We start from the raw sequence: 22,289 nt of genomic DNA on the forward strand, positions 1-22,289 counted from the left end.
GGTCAGTAGATATACGTCTTGTAGCAGAAGCAGTGCTGTGCAGGATTGGGCTTGCTCCTGTGCACATTTCTGGCACTATCTGATGCAGCACTAATTGGTGAATGGGAATATAAGTTTCCTGAGCTAATGAGATTGATTTTTACTATGAAAAATACTTGTATTTTCTCATTTCATAGTGAAAAACACACTCTGTAGCATTATTTCAGAATCAAATATCTTCACCATAAATTGTGACAGGAACATAATCTAAGTTTTGTGATAAGCAGTAAGAATTGCCAAACAAAATGTGTGTTTTTTATCTACAGTAGCACTTTTTATTTTTAAACTGGAATTGGTAAAACTGAAAAATACATGTTTTTTTCTATTTTTTTCTTTGTTTTCCCATTAAAATTCATAGAAAACAAAATAGTTTGAGGGAAAAATATGGCATACAATGAAAGCCTAGTTTGTCTTGAAAAAAACAATATATATTTCATTTCTGTGTCATAAGTAGGGATAAAGTTATTTCTGATTAAATAGGGACATAGCTAAACTGTCAAAACTGCTCTGGTCAATAAGTACAAAGCAAGGTCTGGATGCGAAGTGGTTAAAGGGAAGGTCCAAGCAAAAAAAAAAAAATGAGTTTCACTTACCTGGGGCTTCTACCAGCCCCATGCAGCCATCCTGTGCCCTCGTAGTCACTCACTGCTGCTCCAGTCCCCCGCTGGGAGCTTTCTGACCTCGGAGGTCAGGGCCGAATTGCATACATTTTTACACATTCCCGCTAGTGCAGGAACATTAACGCATACATTTTTACGCGTTAGTGGTGCAACGCGTAAATTTTTGTTCCTGCACTAGCTGGAATGCGTAAAAATGTATGCAATGTGGCCCTGACCTCCGAGGTCAGAAAGCTGCCAGCGGGGGACTGGAGCAGCAGTGAGTGACTACGAGGGCACAGGATGGCTGCATGGGGCTGGTAGAAGCCCCAGGTAAGTAAAACTCATTTTTTTTTTTGCTTGAACCTTCCCTTTAAGAGAGTTCCATTTAAAATTGATCATAACATTATGGCTATCATTCATAAAGCATTTCCGCATGCAGAAATGCTTAAAACAGCTGACTTTACCGACCACCTAGCAAAGTCAGCATTCATAAAGGCTCTTTTCGCATGAAAAAATTACACTACCGAGCAGAGTGATAAATCACCGCCTTGTGCGGTGATTACCGGAACAAATGTAGCAAAATGTTAATTCATAAAGGTCACCGCAAGCGGTGTGAGGTCGGGAAGTACCGCTCCATCTGATGTGGCGATAACAATGTAAATGAATGGAGACACACAGACCTCCCAGGCAGCTGCAGCAGAGCGGAACATGGAGAAATGTATCAACTCGGCTGCTTCCGTTTCTCTGCAAGCCTACCGCCTGCCTACCGCCAGCTTAGTTCGGGGAATCTCCGCACTGCTACCGCAACTGGATACATTTTTATGAATCAGCAGCCAGAAGTCTAAAACACCGCCAGCGGTGTTTTCCCGCACTGATTCTCCTTACCGACAGCTCCTTTAAGAATGATAGCCTATGTGTAGCATTTTTAATGTCAATATGAAAAAGTTACATAGTTATTTGGGTTGAAAAACGACATACGTCCATCAAGTTCAACCAGAAAATAAAGTACAACACGGTTTTAAAAATCTAAATGTCCCGACCAGCAATGCATCCTTCTCTAGTCATACCTGAATTAGGCACAACCAGGTGATTCCAGAGATAGGACAATAGTCTGTACTCGACTGGCAAGCTGATTTGGGCCATAAAAAAGGTACCGTATCCACCACTTTGCTTCTGTACATGCTATGATCATGATTATCAGCCTAAGTGCTAATAGATATAGTCCTTGTTCAATCATAGGTTTAGTCCGGATTTAAAATAGGACCAAGCTTATTCTAGATAGGATACAGCAGTAGCAAAACACTGCAAGAACATTTCATTACAGAGAGTTCTGTTTACTTACACTCTTTCATCATGCCAATATCAACACAGCGCTTCAGCCGGCAGGACTGGCAATGCCTTCTGTTATCTTTGGTTATGCGACAGTCTCCATTAAAGGGGCAGGTGAAGACTGCTTTCCTTTTCATGCTTCTCCTATCAACAAGAGAATATAAAGTAAGTAATTCTATAAGGAAACAGGACACTTTTCTATTAACCACAAGTAATTAAAGGAAGGCTTAATTCATGAGAAGCAGGCAAGAGATACGTAGGATAGATCATGGCTTAATGAATGAACGTTTTCAGGATAAATGAAAGTCTTTGGGGAATACAGTCCAGTCACACTGTACACAATGACCAATACACAACTCTAGCATTATTTATTGTAACCAAAAAGCAGATCAAAAGAATATGTGTGTATATTAAAACAGTTAGATAATGTAAAGAACACAATGGGTTCCAATATACTGTATGCAGCATCCATTAAAAAGATCACCTTGGAATACAGAAATGGTAAGCATAACTTAGCCACAACATAGTGATACGCAATGCAGTTATACACTATAGTCAAGCAGTGACAGCAGTGTAGTACTATATAACCAAAGCAGGTAATTTGGGGGCCAGCAGTGCTTTGGTAACCACTTAACGACCAGCTAACTCCGATAGGCGGCGGCTGGTCGCATCTGTGTTTCCGGTCAGTTCATGGCGGGGGGCTCCGTGAACAGCCTGCAAGCCTCCGATCGCGGCTCGCAGGCTAAATGTAAACACCCGGGGACGTAATCCACGGTGTTTACATTGTACGGCGCTGCTGTCACAGCAGCGCCGAAAAGGAGATCGGCGATCCCCGACCTCTGATTAACCAGGGATTGCCGCCATCTGATAGGCTGAAGCCTATCTGAGGTGGTACAGGACGGATCGCTGTCCTGTACGCCTATATTGCGAAGGGGAGGGAAGGAGAAGGAGGGGTGAATAGCGCTGTGGAGGGGGGCTTTGAGGCCCCCCCGCTAGGCACAACATAGCGGCGGCGATCAGACTCCCCCAAAAGGACATCCCCCTAGTGGGAAAAAAAAGAGGGGGAAGTCTGATCGCCCTGTCTGCCACCTGATCTGTGCTGGGGGCTGAAGAGCCCACGCAGCACAGATCATAAAAAACTCAGCCGGTCCTTAAGTGGGTAAAATGGGCGCTGCATGGACAGCAATGGTAATTTCGGCTTTGGCAGTGCCCAGGGTGTAATATGAGCAACAACGGTGCCCCATAATTTTCATTTTTAGGAAGCATGGAAATTGGCGGATGGGTTTTTTTACATGTACGCCTATACAATAGTTTAGTTCTTATTCTCTAACACCAATCTCAGGAATGTCTCCTCTGATATCCCCTCTGTGGGGATATCAGTGATGTGCTTGAAAATTAAACTTGCCAGTTTTGTTTTACTTTACAAAGAACTAGCAAGGGCTGAGAAAAAGCATTGCAAATTAGGAATATTAAAAATACCCTTAAAGTGAACATGAGGTGACAAACTGATGAGATAAACAATTTTATTTATTCTCCTAATCCCTAAAATGTTATTTTTAGACACGCCATGGTTTTACATTATATTTAAACATTTACAAATTAGATTAAATATTTTGTTGTCACTGCTCAGTGACAGCATAGTAAGTGTCCCTGAATGAAAATACATGTACAATTGACCTTTTTCTATCTCCCTCTGCTCTCAGAAGTTGTATTCTGCCAGTAAAACTTTTATGGCTGTAATTTGCTTTTCAGTGATGTTTACTATATTTCCGACAAGGTACTGACAAGAGAGAAGCTGTCACTTGTTGAAGTTAAGTCTTTCAGGCAGCAAAATAAAAAAGCAAAACAGCCTGGTTCCTAATGTGTTTTGCACCGTACATACACATTTATCTTATGATGTCACGTATCGCCTCGGGTACACTTTAACCACTCTGCGACCACCTAACGCAAGATGGCAGCCGCAGAGTGGGTCTCTCATTCCTCAGTCAGGCCATATGGCATGATCTCGTAAGGAGCGAGATTAGACGGTAGCTCGCGCTCACACGAGTCCGAGCTCCCGTCAGTGAACAATGCTGGCCACAGTGATCAGCCTGCCAGCCCGCGATCAGAGCTGGCAGGCAGATTTTTTGATATACAGGCGAAAATATATTTATATTGCACTGTGATCTCCTGCAGTGCAGTACTGAGGACAGCCTTGACACTGATGGGCTCACAATCTAATTCCTGCCATAGACATATGTCTATGTATGTATAGTGTTGTGTATGTAATGTAGTCTAGGGCCAATTTAGGGGGGAGGGAAATAAAAAAACATTTTTTTCAATAAAAATAAGATCTTTTTTTAATAATAGAAAAAAAAAACGCAGTAGCAATCAAATACCATCAAAAGAAATCCCTATTTCTAAGAAAAGGAGGTAAAATTCATTTGGGTGCCAAGTTGTATGACCGTGCAATAAACCCTTAAAGTTGTGAAATGTGTAATTGTAAAAAAAATCACCTGGTCACTAGGGGGGTATAAATCTCTGGTCCTCAAGTGGTTAATGGTATTCCACTACACCTTCTGAAATCTTCATTGTAACCATAGGATATCAGTCTCTCATCTGACTTTGAAAGTACCATATCCAATCTTTATTGATAGAAAAGGTTTTTCAATACAAAAAAAAGTGGTTCGGTAAAAAATATGACAAATATTTAAAGGCGCTACAAGGAAAAAATTCATTTACAGTCAAAAATAGTGTGAGGAGTCAGAATCGGAGCAATTTTGAGTACCTGGAGTCGGTGGTTTCAATAAACTGAGGGGTCGGATGATTTTTTAACCAAATCCATAGCCTTTGTAAAAATTAGACTAAGGAGTCGAGGAGTCAGAGCAATTTGGGTACCTGGAGTTGGAGTTTTCATAAACTGAGGAGTTGGATGATTTTTGTACTGTCTCCACAGCCCGGGCGACAACGCTAGCTTGCTTCAAGTCGGAGACTCTTCATCAGGCCCACATGTACATCCAATTGTACAATACCAGATAATACTGAATAGTTGTATAAATAGGTGAAAACTCTTTCATAGTCCAAAAATTGTGTAAATGAATGGGGTCAATCATTCATGATATTAAACCCCCCACACAGGATAACCATCCAGGCAGCCACAGAGTGGTTCAGGACCTGTTGCACCCAGGGAAGAGTGTAACATACTTTAGTTATATTTTACAAATTAACAGCCCACATCCTTCTCGATAAGCCCAAACTGGAACAGCAATGTAAACCACAACTATGCTAATTTTAGACTGTTGAGAGGTATGATTTAAAATCCTCTTTACAATTTTCTTTGTAAATCCCTCACTTTTTTCTCCACCCCCCAGTTGCATGCTTTTGTTACTGAGATCATATGCCTTGTGTATTACACATCAAGGACTTCCTCTTCCAGCCATCCATCTGCAATGTGTCATCTCAGACGATTTACCAACAGAAGTCTATGGAAGAACTTGTGAGAGGCAGAAGACTCAAAGTAGCACGAGATACTGAGAATAATAGTTAGCAGAAACAAAATGTACATAAGCACATTGCTAAATCATCCCATTCTGTGTTCAATGTTTAAAAGGGGACAGGAGGCGAAAATTGTCTAATATAGACAGAGAGAAAAAAAAAGAATGAAAAGCCCTTAATATCAATTCTGTGCCCAATACTCCTGTGCAGTGTTAGGTATCAGCGAAGTGAAAGTTTCTCAAATGGCTTATGATTAGTTACAAGTTGTATTCTGCATAATTCTAGGCATGGCTAGACTTACACCTGCTGTTAGATATGGTTTAGAGGTTAGCATAAGGCTGGTTTCACACCATGTCCTAGTAGTACTGTATCCATGACTGATGTACTAAACCACTTCCAGTGCCACTCCAGAGAGGAAGTATACTACCGTGTTTCCCCGAAAATAAGACACTGTCTTATATTAATTTTTGCTCTAAAAGATGTGCTAGGGCTTATTTTCAGAGGATGTCTTATTTTTGGCCAAACACACTGGTATTTTTCCTATACAAAATGTACATACTGTATGCCATGTGCAACATACACAGAGCTTGTGGTTTGCAGATATTGGCTCTCAATTACAAGAAATTAATTCTGCTGATCATGTGGGTAAGAGTTTATTTCTTGCAGGCAGAGAACTGTCAGTCTCCCCAAAGCTATGATAGGATAAGCTGTGTGTGTGTCTTGGGAAGAGGTGAAGTGCTGCTGATGCTTATCACACAATAGATCAGAAGGGCTGGCTCCAACAAAAACACAAATTGCCTGACACTTCTATAGGACTGTGTAAAACTCACATTATACTGCTGCTCTCCTGTATCCAGGCTTTGTATTCAGCGTGACTTGCTGGTGTCTTGTGGGATGCTGCTAGGGCTTAAATTCGGAGAATGTTTTACATTTCAAGAATTCTTGAAATTCCTGCTAGGTTTTATTCTCAGGGGATGTCTTACTTTAGGGGAAACACGGTATTATTATTATGCATCTTTTTTACTTTAAAACCGATCTGTTCGCTGCCTTGCACTAAATGGAATGCAAAGTCCGGAGAGTGGATGTGTTTCCAATAGAAGCCTATAGTAGAAATGCACCCGCTCCGAAATCCCATTGGAGGAGAAAATTGAGTGGACACTGAACAGGCCTGCTATGATCTGACATGGCCATTTGCTCAGTTCAAAATGGTAACGGAGTCTAAAGGTAAAGGTTATCCCGCTGGGGTGAACCTGTGACGTTCTGTGAATTTATGGTTGAACCTGGAGGTTTCTGTGCCAGTCTACTTTTACACTGTCTACTTTTACAGTGTTTTACACTGCTTTTACACTTGTGCAGTGATCCTACAGAAAGGGGGCCTGCCAAGGGATCACCACACAAAACCATACTTCATATGACCCTGCGACAGTGTGTGCCAACAGTGACCTACTCCCTGCTGAACAAGCAGTAAATTCCGTCGGTCCACACATGCGTGCCACGTCGCACTATGCTCTATCGTTTGCACTTTACATTTACTGCGTCACCATAGACTTGCATTATTGCATAATCCGTGCTTTAGGCATGAATATTGCGGTAAAGCACTATGTGTTCCTGGCTGTCATCAGCTCGCCTCCTCATCCTCTTCCTATTCTGTAAGCATAGTTGCACAGAGAAGCACCACCTTTGCATTCCACCATTATGCCCCATCTGGCTACTTTTTCATGCCACCAGGCTGGAAAAAATGCCTGTGGAAAACAAAGCGCACTGTTGACTTTGTTTTCGGGATTGCGGCCAAAGGCCAGTTCTCCATTCTAATACTCCTTGACCTTTCCTCTGCCTTTGACACGGTTGATCATGCTCTGCTTCTGCAGACACTGTCATCTTTAGGAATCAAGGGACAAGCACATTCCTGGATCTCCTCTTATCTCTCTGGACGCTCTTACACTGTCTCCTTCTCTAACACCAAGTCCTCTCCACACCCACTGTCTGTTGGTGTACCTCAAGGCTCTGTTCTTGGGCCACTTCTTTTCTCAATCTACACCCGTGGCCTGGGACAACTAATTAACTCTTTTGGCTTCCAGTATCACCTCTATGCGGATGACACCCAAATCTATCTCTCAGCTCCTGACCTGTCCTCACTACTATCCAGAGTCCCCGACTGTCTACGTGCCGTTTCTGCATTCATGTCCTCCCGCTTCCTCAAACTCAACATGACTAAAACGGAAATTGTGATTTTTCCACCATTGCTATCTACACCCCCACCAATTGCAACCATAACGGTAGACAACACCCCAATAACCTCAACCACTAAGGCCCGCTGCTTGGGGGTTATACTTGACTCAGAGCTCTCCTTTAAACCTCACATTACCTCATTAACCTCCACCTGCTATTTCCAGCTCAAAAATATATTCCGTATCCGTCCCTTCCTCACACAAGAGGCCACCAAAATGCTTGTTCATGCCTTAATCATCTCCCGCCTAGACTACTGCAACACCCTGCTCTGTGGCCTACCAAAAAACAGGCTAGCTCCTCTCCAATCCCTTCTGAATGCAGCGGCCCACCTCATTCACCTTTCCACACGCTCTTCTGATGCAGCCCCACTGTGCCATTCTCTCCACTGGTTACCCATTACCCAGAGGATCCAGTTCAAACTCCTGACTCTAACATACAAAGCCCTCCACGAGTTGTCTCCTCCATACATCTCCTCACTAATCTCAAGATATTGTCCCTCCCGCAACCTTCGTTCCTCCCAAGAAATTCTCCTGGCCTCTAAGCTGATCACCTCCTCTCATGCTCGCATCCAGGACTTTACACGAGCATCAGCCCTTATCTGGAACTCTCTTCCACAGCCTGTACGTCATGCTCCAAACCTGGACATCTTCAAACGCACTCTTAAAACACACCTTTTCAGACAAGCTTATAACATTCTATAGACCTTTATTTACTTATTTGTCACAATGTAATCAGAGGCAAAGAATCACTGCCTCATCCATCCTCCACCCCCTTACCTAGTGTGTCCCCCACTACCCATTAGATTGTAAGCTCGCAAGGGCAGGGTCATCCTTCTAATGTTTACTGTTTTTGTAACAATATTTGTGCTGCTTGGAACTCTGCTGTATATTTGTTAGTTGTATCTATGTTCCCCTTGTCGTCTTATTGTGCTTTGTAAAGCGCTGCGGAATATGTTGGCGCTATATAAATAAAAAATAATAATAATAATAATAATAATTGCGGCTATTTGAGTACTTCCCTCGCACTACGTCACATTAAGTATAAAAGTCTCCATAAGCTTATGAGAAGCAGATAATTCTGACTTGCATGCAACTTTAATGCAATTGGCCTCAATTCACTAAGCAGTTTAGACTAGTCTACAAATGGTTTTTAGTCTACTGATGGTTTGGTGTAATGTTTTAGACCTGTTTTTAGACCTGGTCTAACATTCAGTAATTACACAATTCACAAAGGCAAACAAGGAGTAACCACGCCCACTTTTTCTGACAGAGATTAGACCAGCTGATTCCTGTAGGTAAATAATTCTGTGGGGTATTTTAGATGTGAGGATGGAACCTTTTGAATTAATTATGCAGGAGTTTAATTGTATGCAGAGGAGAGCTCATCAGAGGAGAAGGATGTCAGTCATAGCTACTTGTTTGTGAATTGCATCTTTTGATCATTTCCCCTGCTTTTACCCACCTAATTACCAAATGGTTTAGACAACAGGTCTAAAACATTTGGTAATAGTGAATTCCCCTTTGATGCAACTGACCAAACCATCAGTAGACTAAAAACCATCAGTAGACTAGTCTAAACTGCATAGTCCTCAATTCACTAAGCAGTTTAGACTAGTCTACTGATGGTTTTTAGTCTACTGATGGTTTGGTCAGTTGCATCAATGGGGAATTCACGATTACCAAATATTTTAGATCTGTTTTTAGACCTGGTCTAAACCATTTGGTAATTAGGTGGGTAAAGCAGGAGAAATGATCAAAAGATGCAATTCACAAACGAGTAGCTATGACTGACATCCTTCTCCCTTGATGAGCTCTCCTCTGCATATAATTAATTTAAAAGGTTCCATCCTCACATCTAAAATACCTCACAGAATTACTGTTTTTTAGACCAGGTCTAAAAACAGGTCACCAAACCATCAGTAGACTAAAAACCATCTGTAGACTAGTCTAAACTGCTTAGTGAAGTGAGGCCAATATATGAGAATTGTGACTAGCCAATTCCAAGTGGCACACAATTTACGTGTACCCGATCCAAAGCTCAGTTACAAAATTAGATACTTAACTAAAGAGAGGGAAGCCTCAGGATCTCTCTATTCTCATGTTCCCCGTCGCTGAGAGCACCCCCCCCCACCCCTCCCAAAGATTAGCGACAATGCACTATTTCTAAATAAATCGGGGCCATGCGGCTCTTCTCCCCCTATCGTGGTGGCGCGAGCCAGCCCGTGCATGCACACTAAACCGGAGCAAGCGTCCGGCTTCCTCCAGCCCCATACGCTCAGATGTGTCCCTCGCCGTCCTCCCGAGTACCTCCATTCTGCTGGTATCGATCCCGGTAATCTGGCTCAGTCGCACTAGTTGGCTCTGCTGTGCATGTGCGACCCCTCCGCACATGCGCAGAAGAGCTGACTGGCTCAACTGAGCCAGATTACTGGGACCGATAACAGGAGAACAGAAGCACTCAGGAGGACAGCGAGGGATGCATCAGAGCTCATGGGGCTGGAGGAAGCCCCTGGTAAGTATAATATCTCAGGTTTACTTTAAGGTGATAAAAAAGGAAAAAGTTTGCGCTTGTGTGGATGAATGTGTTGCTGCTAGAGGTGGGGTCGGCTCAGACCCAATGATGAAGGAGAAAATGTGTATAGTACCTCAGCGCAAAAAGGGTTGTGGAACTTGCCCCGGGCTATGCAAGCCCACTCGAGATGTAAGCAGATGACAGTACAGTACCTTAATAGAGGTTACATCTAGCTGCCCAAATACTTGCTGTAATCCCGATCTCTGTATTTCAAGTAATCCCGATATCACAGCGGCGGGGGATAAGAGCTAGCTCGCTCTACCACTTCCTGTTTCCGGTCCGTCAAGCCCTACTGCCAGTAGGGTGCGTGCTGCACTGCAATGTAGTTCCGTGCGCCAATAAAATCACACCGGACAGCCTAAAAAAGAGATAGGCAACATATAGTGCAGAGAGTAGCGAAATGAGTGGCCACCGCTTAGGAATCACTTACTAGAAGCAGAGCTTGTTTATTGCACGTAATAAAACACGTAGACTCCTCTCCCGACTCGAGTTTCGGCTGTATGCCTTCCCCCTGAGGAAGGCATACAGCCGAAACTCGAGTCGGGAGAGGAGTCTACGTGTTTTATTACGTGCAATAAACAAGCTCTGCTTCTAGTAAGTGATTCCTAAGCGGTGGCCACTCATTTCGCTACTCTCTGCACTATATGTTGCCTATCTCTTTTTTAGGCTGTCCGGTGTGATTTTATTGGCGCACGGAACTACATTGCAGTGCAGCACGCACCCTACTGGCAGTAGGGCTTGACGGACCGGAAACAGGAAGTGGTAGAGCGAGCTAGCTCTTATCCCCCGCCGCTGTGATATCGGGCTTACTTTAAGGTGAGTATCTGATTTTGATCCCAAGCTTTGGCTCGGGATCGCTTTAAGGCTTGGTTCAGACAGACACCTACATGTCGTTTACCGCTTGCAGTGATGCTGGTCCTTAAGTGCTGCCCATTTAAGTTGAATTAGCAGCACCGGTATCGTAGTCTCCCATTGTTTACCATCATTTGTGTAAATGCAATATCCCCATTCTTTCTGTCGTTTGAGCCGATACTGGAAGCAACAGGTTCATTTAAAGGGAACCACAGAGGAACGTAAAAAAAAAAGAAAAAGCTTTTATACATACCTGGGGCTTCTTCCAGCCCCATAAGCCTGGATCGCTCCCACGCCGCCATCCTCCGCTTCCTGGATCGGCGGTACCGGGTCCCGTCACTTCCGGTGGACGCGGCCAATTGTCCGCATCACAGCGGCTCCCTCCATACCCGTACGCATGCGGCTGCGCAGTAGGCAGCCTCATGCGTACTTGTATAGAGGGAGCGCTGTGTGATGCGGACAATTGGCCGCGTCTGCCGGCCGACTGGCGGCCATGACGGGACCCGGTACCGGCGGATCCAGGCAGCAAAGGACGGCGGCGTGGGAGCGATCCGTGCGTATGGGGCTGGAGGAAGCCTCAGGTATGTAAAGTATCTTTTTCCTGGGGCCTCTGGTTCCCTTTAATGCCGTGCCTCTGTGTCCCCCTGAAGAGGTGAACTACACTGATTGCCGCTAAATGCTTTTCTGCACGCTTGCATTTGGACAAGATGCCGTGGTATGCCAAGCAAGCGTCCGGGTAAATAGGGGTTAAATTTGCATGCAAGGAAGAATTATTGGCAAGTCATTGACCATCTCTCCTAGGAAACTACAAGAAACAAGATAGGGAGCACAGCAGGTCATGTCAGCTGGCGGTCTTATGTATACATTTCATGCTTTTCCTGCAGCTATTAATAGCGAATACATTAACCATCATCCTGCCTAAACACACTTGTCTTTTCTGAATTAGAGAGTTCAGCCTTATTCCTCTTATGACCAAAAAGATTACAAGCCTCCCCCTCCAACTTAAAACAAAAAATAATAAACTAATACAATTAAAGGGGGGAAAAGAAATCGTTGCCACTTCCAAAGAGAAATGTGGCAGCCTGTCTGTGTTCTATTTTTGGCCTCAGGAGATAAACGTCTGCAGTGAAATATGTCTTTAGAGCACTGAAGAGGACAAGCACTGGCCATACAAATGGCTGTAATGGTGCCACATGCATGTCTAAAAATGCTTCAGCTCTTGAAATGATGCTTTTCAAAACAACCACCAGAGTTCTTGGAGAGGAGACACACCGCAGCGGGGAGGAAAAACAGTGCTTATTTACAGCTAACGCAAAAACTTTTTCCACTCTGGCGCTGTGTAACTATTTTTTCAGCACAACCACAAAATTATAAGAAAGAACTGTGCAAATTGTACGTTAGTGTCAACACAAAGACCTACATTTCTGTAAAGAGTAATAGAAATCACTGAAGCCGTAGAATGGATTGAAGAGAATGTCTGGTATGTTATAGAAATGTATAAATGAAAGGCATAAAGATGAGCTTTGCATCAAACTGCCCTTGGGATTTATAGTCCGCATTAAAACAAACGCCAGAAACACATCTACGGGAGTCCTGTTATTGATAAAACCCCAGTACCAGGGACATGGAGGGGAGTATATTTTCCATTTGTTCACCAAAAAATTTCCCTTACCATTACTCAAAAATTTCAACATTCTGTCTGCAATTTGAATCTACTTTTATTTTTTCAGTTTAATTTGAAAACATTAGATTTTGTAAATTGATCAAGTACAATGCTCCACCACTCCGCAATCAGATAATTTACTGAAAACTGATTTAGATTCATCGGCCCATATGCAATTCACATTTTCTCCTAAGTTTTTTCCTCGGTGATAATAAATCTTCTCTTTAACCTCCTTAGCGGTAATCACGAGTACAGCTCGGGGTGGAAAAACATGCTAGGAGCGCTATCCTCGAGCTGAATAGGTGGTAGTCGCCGTCAATCTCACTAATGGGTTATAGCGCCACCTGGAGGATGGAGGGAAAACTGCAGAGCTGGATCCCAGGGAGGTGAGTGAGAGCTAAGGTGCTGAAGAACTCCTTAGCAGCATGATTTATCCCAGATTTTAGGATCTAAAAGCATGCAAAAAAATTGCACCGCTTTTTGACCCTAAAATCTGGAAAGAATCATAACGCCAATGGGGTTAAAACAACTTTTCAGCATTTTGCAATTAAAAAAAGTACCAAGAGTGGTAGAAAAAGCACTCTCAAAAATTATATTGTGTATTTTCTTGCTTGCTGGGGGTTTAAAAGGCATTTTATTGACGAGGTGTGAAAATATCAACTTAGAGGAATCGAAGGAGAAAAAGTGAATTGCATTTGGGCCATCAGTTGAAAGATGGTTCAGAAGACCTGGCAGGTGAACAGTGGAATGCAGAATTGGTAGTTGCTTACACCAGCCCACTTCCCTTTACTATTACAGTGGGATGGGAGGCACTATTAGCCTGACAGGACTGGCACAGGAGAGGTAGGGAGAAAGTTCTCAGCTGCACACTGCACAAGGGGACAGGGGCAAACCTCAGTATTATACAAGGGAGAAGAGACACATTGTACATTCCATGCAGAACTGGTGAGGAGAAGAGATGCTCCGCTGTGTACTCTGCATTAGCCTAAATACTAAACCTACAATTTGATGGAAGGCCATTTTTGGCCGAAAAATCTGTTCATATTCAAGTATGGATTAAACAAGTATGGAAACTGTCCTCGTAAAATTATTTTCTTTACAATTATATATTAAAAAAAGGAAAATTCCGCTTACTAGACAAAATCTCATTAGTCATTTTCCAGTCTATGTGAAATGCAGAACCACTTTGAAGAGGAAACATTTAAAAAAGCATTAGGGGGGCTCATTCAGACTCTGCGTAATTGAAATTTCCGTATTTCCGATTGGAAATGGGCTCACCGCAGCAGTAATCGGAAATCAGTCTCGGAAATTCGTATTCCGCAGAAATACTACATTACCACAACTCGGAAATTTTAGCCCAATCACAGAGCTCAAAAGCATTGGACCAATCAAAGGCTGCAGAATTTTTCTGTGGCAATCAGAATACCGTGGAAATTTTTGACCAATCGCAAGACTTGGTAAAACTGTAGTATCTGAATCGTGATACTCTGTAAAAAAAACTCAGAAGTATCCAAGGCTTGCGGTTGGTCTAAAATGTCAGTGGTATTCCGATTTCCACTGTAAACAACCGCATTCTCTCATTGGTCCAATACTAGAGTATTTCCGGATTTCAAGTATACCGTTTTTTTTTCTAAATTATGTAGCTTTATTAAAGTGAACCCGAGATGAAAATAAACTTATGAGATAAATATGTCTATCCTCCTACTCTTTTTTTTAATATCCCATGGAATTATTTTAAATTTAAATATTTATAACACAAAGTAGATTTAGGCAGGGGTCACACTTGTCTTTCAGTTTTCTACAGCAGCTGATGTAATTTATAGAGAAAACTGACAAATTGTGCAAGATGTCAGTTTTCTTTCTGTGCATGAAATCTACATTCAAGTGTGACCTAGCCCATTGATTAACAAGAGTTCTCAGTTGAAATCAGTTTTCCTGTGCAGAAAAGCCAACAAGTTTGACCCCTGCCTGAATGTTTTATTGCCTTTGCTCAATGGCAGTCTATTCAGTGGCCCAGAGTTAGGGCCGGTGCACACCAAGAGCGCTTCTGAGCGCTTTTTAAAAAACGCCACAGCAATGGGATGGATCACCCCAGAGCAATGTGATTTTCTCCCAAACTCGGGTCCCGCAGCATTTCTGCGCTTTTCAGAGGAGAATCAGCATAATGTTAAGTATAGGAAAATGGAAAATATCTCTTAAAACACTAGATCAGAGCGATTATCCAAGCGTTTTTTTAACAGAAGCTGCTCAGTTCCAGCTCTACTGTAACAAAAAATAAAAACCGCTACACCAAAATGCTCCAAAAATCTCTAGGCATGATTAGAAAATCGCTAGGCACATGCCTAGAATCGCTCTGAACAATAACTTCTAAAAGCACTGAGTGTTTGTGATTACGCTAGCGCTTTTTGGTGTGCACTGGCCCTTAAAATACATGAACTACTGACCTTTTTCCATCTCTCCCCTGCCCTCAGATGTTTTATTCTGCTTGGAAAACTTTTATGGCTGTAATTTGTTTATAAGTGAGGTTTACTATAAGCTCATCTCCTGTCTTTAATAACGATTCTGTGCTGTTTTTACTGTTATCACCATGGTGATAAAGAATTTCGTATTCACTAAGCAATTTACTATAGGCAAACCTCAAAATAAGGATTCTGTATTAGGTGCAGTCCCCATGGCCACCGCTCTCCACATTCTCCTTCATCCCCCTCCTTAGTGTCCTAATACCTCCAGGCAGTTTTTGTTTGTATGTATGAAAATTTGTAACTAGAGTTGTTTGTAAGTTGGGGACTACCTGTACTTTAATGGTTTGTATCCATGTTATGGCTTTCTGCATTTGTTTTTTTTTTTGATACATAATAAAATCATTGGAATTATTAGCTGATGGTGAGCTGTCACTTGCATGCCTGAAAATGGACTCTTTCAGGCAGAAAAATCAAAATATCCTGGTTATTAATATGTTTTGCACTGTACATACACTGGCCACAATTCACTAAGCTCATCTCCTGTCTTTAATAACGATTTTGTGTCCTGTTTTTACTTTTATCACTATGGTGGTAAAGTATTTCGTATTCACTAAGCAATTTAATATAGGCAAACCTTAAAATAAGGATTCTGTACTAGGTGCAGTCCCCATGCCCACCGCTCTCCTTCGTCCCCCTCCTTAGTGTCCTAATACCTCCTGGCAGCTCAGTCCAAGTTGCCGGAGTCGGACAGTAGTGCCCTGGCTCATGTGGCCAGGAGCGCTATGTGCATGCGCAGGAAGGCACTATGACGTTATTATATATATATATATATATATATATGTATATACATATATATATATATATATATATATATATATATATATATATATATATATATATATATATGTATGTATATATATATATATATATATATATATATATATATATATATATATATATATATATATATATATAGAACACTGTGAGATATAATAAAGGAGGGGTGTGACCTGACTGAATACAAACAGACAAATCGTATTCAAAAGATATACAAAACCTTTATTCAATACTGATATTAAAAACATAAAATGTGCAGTAAACCCCGCCAAGCAGCCAGCCAGCCACCCAATATATATACATACATACATACATACATACATACATACACCCACACACATACACAGTAGATCTGGAACTGAACTGGTTTGTAAGTTGACTTTGTTTGTAAGTTGAGACGTGATTTACTTTTGGTCGACTCGGATTCAAACCATGATAAATTTTGTTGGGTTGTTTTCTACCTGTTTATAAATTGTTTTAAACGATTTACAACAATTTATACAATATTATAACAGGTAACAACAAAAATAGGTAATAAAAAATAAAACAGTAATGTATATTTTGTACACAGAGACTATTTATTTTGTTTGTATGTATGAAAATGTGTAACTTGAGTTGTTTGCAAGTCAGGGACTGCCTGTATTTTGATTCAGGCTTTGTACGCTACTAATGTACAGTAAAGATGGCCCGAACCGTTCGCCGGCGAACATCTCTGGGCGTTCTACTACTTCCGGGTCGCTATGACCCGGAGTAGTACGCCTGCGCTGCCCAGCGGAGCGTGTCCTAGGTCGCGCTCCTGCTGCCGAGCACTCTCTGCGCATGAGCGTGACGTCGTTCATGACGTCACGCACATGCGCAGAAAGTGCCCGGCAACAGGAGCGCGACCTAGGATGCGCTCTCTGCCGGGCAGCGCAGGTGTACTACTCCGGGTCATAGCGACCTGGAAGTAGTAGAAGGCCCAGTGATGCAGAGATGTTCGCCGGCGAACGGTTCGGGAACCGTTCGCGACATCTCTGATGTACAGTAGGGTTTCAGTTATACAGAACTCAACTAACCAGCAGGTTCAATCAACCAACACGAATCACTGGCGGTACTCACAGTGGTAAAGGCAAACTTCTTAGGCTGTTTAGGGGCTCTACTGTGCTGAAAGGCTGGGTTCCATGGCTCCAACAAGATGAACATACTTCCAATTACTGCATTTTAACATTTATTGCAGAGTTCACGGTTTGTATATATAGATTGGGGTATAGTACTGTATTAGCCAGGTTTATTTTTACAATAGAGTCTTAAGCAACCAGAAAGCACATTTATACCGCATCAGCCAATCTCTGTCTGTGCTGGATAATTGAGATTCTACTGTACTTATCTTCCTGTTAAGTGGTGTGCTAGCACCTCCTGCTCCTCTTTCTATTATGGTTAGAGAGTTTGCATTGGCCTTCAGTGGCCCAGCATTGTACAGGATCCTCAGTGTCTTGTCTGGAACATCCTTCATTATCAGAAAATAAACATGAGCTTCAGAATAACTTCTTTGTTGCTGGTCTATTTCAGCATGTAATTGAACTCACAATTGCTGATGTTCTAAATACTCAAGTATAAACAAGGTCAGCTGTATTTCCTTTTTTTAATTAGGAAAACAGTATTTCATAAAGGCTTTCTAGTCCTATATAATTAGAGACAAGTGTCCCTGCGTACACCTGTCACTGTGTCCCTGGGTCCGTGTGTTTGCGCTACTGCGCACGGACAGACGTTGGGACTGGAGGAGGACAGGTGCATGCGGTGGACTGGTATGCGCACTAACATGTGACGGTGGGACAAAGACCTACAGCCCGTTTTTAAACGTGCTTAGGTCAACTAGTGATCAATAAAACCTTGTAAAATAATAAATTTGCATTAGCAAACGCAGTACTCCATAAGAACATCTTGCTTATGGTTGCCATTTTAGGCCCCCGAATACCTATATATGAGGGTCATCCATAAAGTAACACCTGTTTTAATTTAAGTAATTAGGGAAACATTAAGGTCAGTTGCACACCTGAGGTCTGCGATAGAAATTAGGGTTGGTTCACACGGGCTACTGCTGAGCTTAGAAGGCCAGAATTTAATAGCTAAGCTTTTAATGGCTTTTGAAGGCTTTCAGGAAAGTGTTGCGTTTTCTGGGCTGTTGGTGGCTTTTGCAGGAAGTATAGGGAAAAGCTGGGCTTTTATTGGCTCTCAGTGGCTTTTGCTGGCTTTCAAATGCCTTTTAGAAGCTGCATGTTGCTTTTGAGATGAGTCGAGATGATGGGATCAACTGCCAGGCTTTAATAAAAGCCTGCAAAAGCTTTAACACTCCCATTCATGTGCATGGGACGGCAGTAGATCCCTAAAAACGTTATTTTTAAAACGCAATGTTTAATGCCAGCAAAACATCCATGTGAACCAGCCCTTAGGCTTCATATGACCCAGCGCCACTTTGCGGCGATACGGTCATAAGCATAGGCCTGTCCCCTGGCTAGGGCTGGGCAGGAAGTAAGTCACTTAAATTCCCGTCATGCACACTTGCTCCGTCCCCATTGACTTGACTGTATTGTGCTGTCAATCACCCCTGTTATTGTCTGTATTCCTATGTATTGTACAGCGCTGCATAATATGTTGGCGCTATATAAATCCAATAAATAATAATAATAATAATGTGGTAACATGCTGCAGCCTCTGTGTCAGCATTGCGTTGGTTTGGATACTTCTGGTGCACCGCGTTACATTGCGTGAACTGCGCAAGTTTCCATAGACTTGCCTGTCCATTGTGGCAGGGAATGAAGTCAGAGGGTGCAGAGAGGCACACTTGTCCAAAATATAATTCCGGGTGCATAACCTTGGATGCTAAGAGACATCCCACTCCAATCCAAGTAGTACAAACGGTCGGTTAGCACACCAGCTTCTCAACGAGCCAAGTTTATTCTTCCAAGTCACATGTCAACATTAAGGTTAACAATTGCTTCGGGGCCGCTAAAGGTCCCCTTCCTCAAAACAGTGCGCTAAGGGTCCCCTTCCTCAGAACAGTGCACTGTTCTGAGGAAGGGGACCCTTAGTGGCCCTGAAACAATTGTTACATTAGTGTTGACATGTGACTTGAAAGAATAAACTTTGCTCGTTGAGAAGCTGGTGTGCTAACCGACCATTTGTACTACTTGCATTGTGGCAGGGGAGCGTACTGCGGAGCGATGCAGCGCGTAAGAGTGCAAAGGGCCTGAAAGTGTTTTATTTTAGACAAACGACTTTATTTAACACATTGCTTTGTATCTTCTGATTATTTCTCCACATAATCACTTCATTTTTTTAAGCATATATCATTATCTTTTTTTAATCCCTTTATTGTAGTAACATCCACCTTTAAAACAGATAAGAAAATGGTGGTATCTGCAAATAGTTTCCAGGTGTAGCTTCTCCATGCATTATATCTGCAGCCTCATCTTTGAACTTTATCCAATAGTCATATTCAGCAACAACAAAATTAAAGAACTGTAACCAAGGATTGAACTTGTGGTGAAACTCCTCCCACATTGTGATGTCAGGACCTAGGCGATCAGGCGAAGTTCATTGGAGGAGCGGAGTGAGCGGCTAGGTGTGTACCTCTGAGTAAGATCGGAAATGTAGGTTGGACAGGTTTTATGGACAGATTTATAGTTCAGACACAGTGGCCTCGATTCACAAAGCGGTGATAACCCAGTTATCACGCCTAAAAGACTTTAGGCGTGATGACCTTTTCACCACTGAGTTATCACCGATTTTTCCTGCTCTTCGCGCGAAGTTACCGCGCGTAAGCGCGCGCGCAAAGTCCCATAGAGCTTAATGGGAGCTTCGCGCGAAGCATCGGGTGTTGCGCGCGCGCGCGTACGCGCGGCAACTTCGCGCGAGTTTCTTCTTATCATGCCTAAAGTGACTTTAGGCATGATAAGGGCCTTTTCACCACGGTGCTAACACTTTGCACCGCTTGGTGAATCGAGCCCAGTATCTTGACTCTGATTCTGGACTGGATAGGAAGCCAGTGAAGGGATTCATGGAGGGGAGCCGCCGTGGTGGAGCAATGGGAGGAGTGGATCATTCTGGCTGCTGCATTCATGATGGACTGCAGCGGGCCAATTCGGGTCATAGGGAGACCAGACAGAAAGGCAATGCAGTAGTCAATGCGGGAAATTATGAGGGCATGGATGAGGAGTTTGGTGGTGGCAGAGGTCAGGAAAGGGCGGATCTTGCAGATGTCACGAAGTTGGAAGTTGCATGACTTTGTGAGGTTTTGGATGTGGGGAGTGAAGGAGAGTGCGGAGTCCAGGGTGACATCCAGACAGTGGGCTTGAGAGCTAGGGCGAATCGTAGTGTGGTTAACAGTGACATGCACATCTGGGAGGTTCAGGGATGGCCGGGGTGGGAAGATCATAAATTCCGTTTTGTCTAGATTTAGTTTCAGGAACGTAGCGGACATCCAGGAGGAATTGGCTGATAGGCAGGAGGAGACCTTGTCCATGGTAGTGGAGGATATGTCAGGGGTGTCGAGGTAGATCTGGGTGTCATCAGCATACAGATGATAGTTAAAACCCATGGAGGAGATAACCTTGCCAATGGAGGTTGTGTATAGGGAGAACAGTAGGGGGCCAAGGACCGATCCTTGGGGGACTCCTGCCGAGAGGTGTTTGGGGGTGGATGAGGATTCATTGAAGGAGGTTGTGAAGGAGCGGTTGGAGAGGTAGGATGAAAGCCAGGTCAGGGCGAGGTCGTGAATGCCCATGAACTGAAGGGACTGGAGGAGTAGGGGATGATCTACTTTGTCAAAAGCTGCTGAAAGGTCAAGGAGGAGGAGAATGGAGTATTTACCTTCAGCTTTAGCTAAGGCAAGGTCATTGACCACTTTGGTGAGAGCTGTTCCAGTTGAGTGGGCAGGCCGAAATCCAGATTGCAGTGGGTCTAGCAGCGAGTTGGCATTGAGGTACTGGGTCAGGCATTTGTGAACCAGACGCTCAAGGAGTTTTGAGGCAAAGGGGAGGAGAGAGATAGGGCGGTAGTTGGAGGGAAGTGAGGGGTCGAGGGAGGGTTTCTTGAGCAGGGGTAGTACAGTAGCCTGCTTGAAGTCTGAGGGGAAGGTGCCTGTGGATAGGGAGAGGTTAAACAGGGTAGTGAGGACTGGGGCCAATTCCGTTAAGTAAATAAGAAGGGATGGGGTCAAGGGGGGAGGTAGTGGAATGGGAAGTCTGCAGTAGGTGGTTGACTTCCTCGGTGGTAGTAGGAGTGAAGGAGGTGAGGGGAGGATAGGGTGGAGGAGGAGCTGGTTGGGAGGGGGTGGGAGGTGAAGATTTAAGATTGGATATTTCCTGACGGATAGAGACAATTTTGTTGGTGAAGTGGGTGGCTAAATCTGTGGCAGAGAGGGAGGAAATGGAGGGTGGGGGTGTAAGCAGGGAGTTGAAAGTGGCAAAAAGTTGGGGGTTTGAAGCTTGTGCTCCGATGAGCTTGATAAAGTATTCTTGCTTCGCATCAGCAAGGGCAGTGTGGAAATGCAGCACTGCAGTGTGGAACTTATATACTTTACTACCATTTGTGGCCAGGTCTTTCAGTAGAATATTAAATGCATCTGTCATTGCAGTGCATCAGAATCAAAATAATTTATTTTGCCAAGTACAACACGAGCTTGTTCCCGTGGAAACACAGAATCCATGCCGTTCGAATCGGCAGGTCGTTCGTAAGCCGGGCGCTCGTAAGTCGGGGACTACCTGTATTTGTAACATGGCCTCAATTCACCAAGATCATGCTCGTGATAATAATGCAAGAAAAAACTTGCCACCACACAACGATCTTGCTTTATTAAGGTGTAGACATAAGTTTTCACAGTGAGAGAGTTATCTTATCACTTCAGTTCTTAAGTTACCTCCTCTGTAGTTATTTTCACATGCAGTTAATTAACAGTCTGTCTTTAAATTTAGAATTCTGTAGTTATTTTAAGGATTGAAACGTTAACTTTAGAGATCTCTCCTTAACTTTAGGTTTGCCTGAGGTAAATTGTTTAGTGAATACTACACGGCTTATTGCCATGGTTATAACTCTAGAAACAGCTCAGAAATGTTATTAAAGACAGGAGATAAGCTTAGTGAAATGAGGCCTTTTTCTCCTAAGTTTTCTCCTAGGAGATCATTTTTGCATCTTCTGTTTAAAATAAGGTATTGCTTTAATTATTCTGAGTATTTTCTTGCTTGCTTGTGGCTTAAA

The 22,289-nt window shown here is 43.1% G+C and overlaps 1 protein-coding gene across 2 annotated transcripts in view; it reads right to left on the minus strand.

The window, feature by feature from the left end:
* Positions 1 to 22,289, minus strand: part of VDR (vitamin D receptor) — a 105,909-nt gene that overhangs the window by 72,380 nt on the left and 11,240 nt on the right. For both annotated transcript variants that reach the window (XR_011026090.1, XM_068267319.1), the window contains exon 2: positions 1,981 to 2,111. Coding sequence is in view for 1 of the 2 variants with exons in the window: in XM_068267319.1 (XP_068123420.1) it covers positions 1,981 to 2,111 (131 nt within the window). In the remaining variant the exon portion in view is untranslated. The remainder of the gene's footprint in view (positions 1 to 1,980; positions 2,112 to 22,289) is intronic.

The sequence above is a fragment of the Hyperolius riggenbachi genome, chromosome 2, assembly GCF_040937935.1.
Source record: "Hyperolius riggenbachi isolate aHypRig1 chromosome 2, aHypRig1.pri, whole genome shotgun sequence".
Lineage (NCBI taxonomy): Eukaryota > Metazoa > Chordata > Amphibia > Anura > Hyperoliidae > Hyperolius > Hyperolius riggenbachi.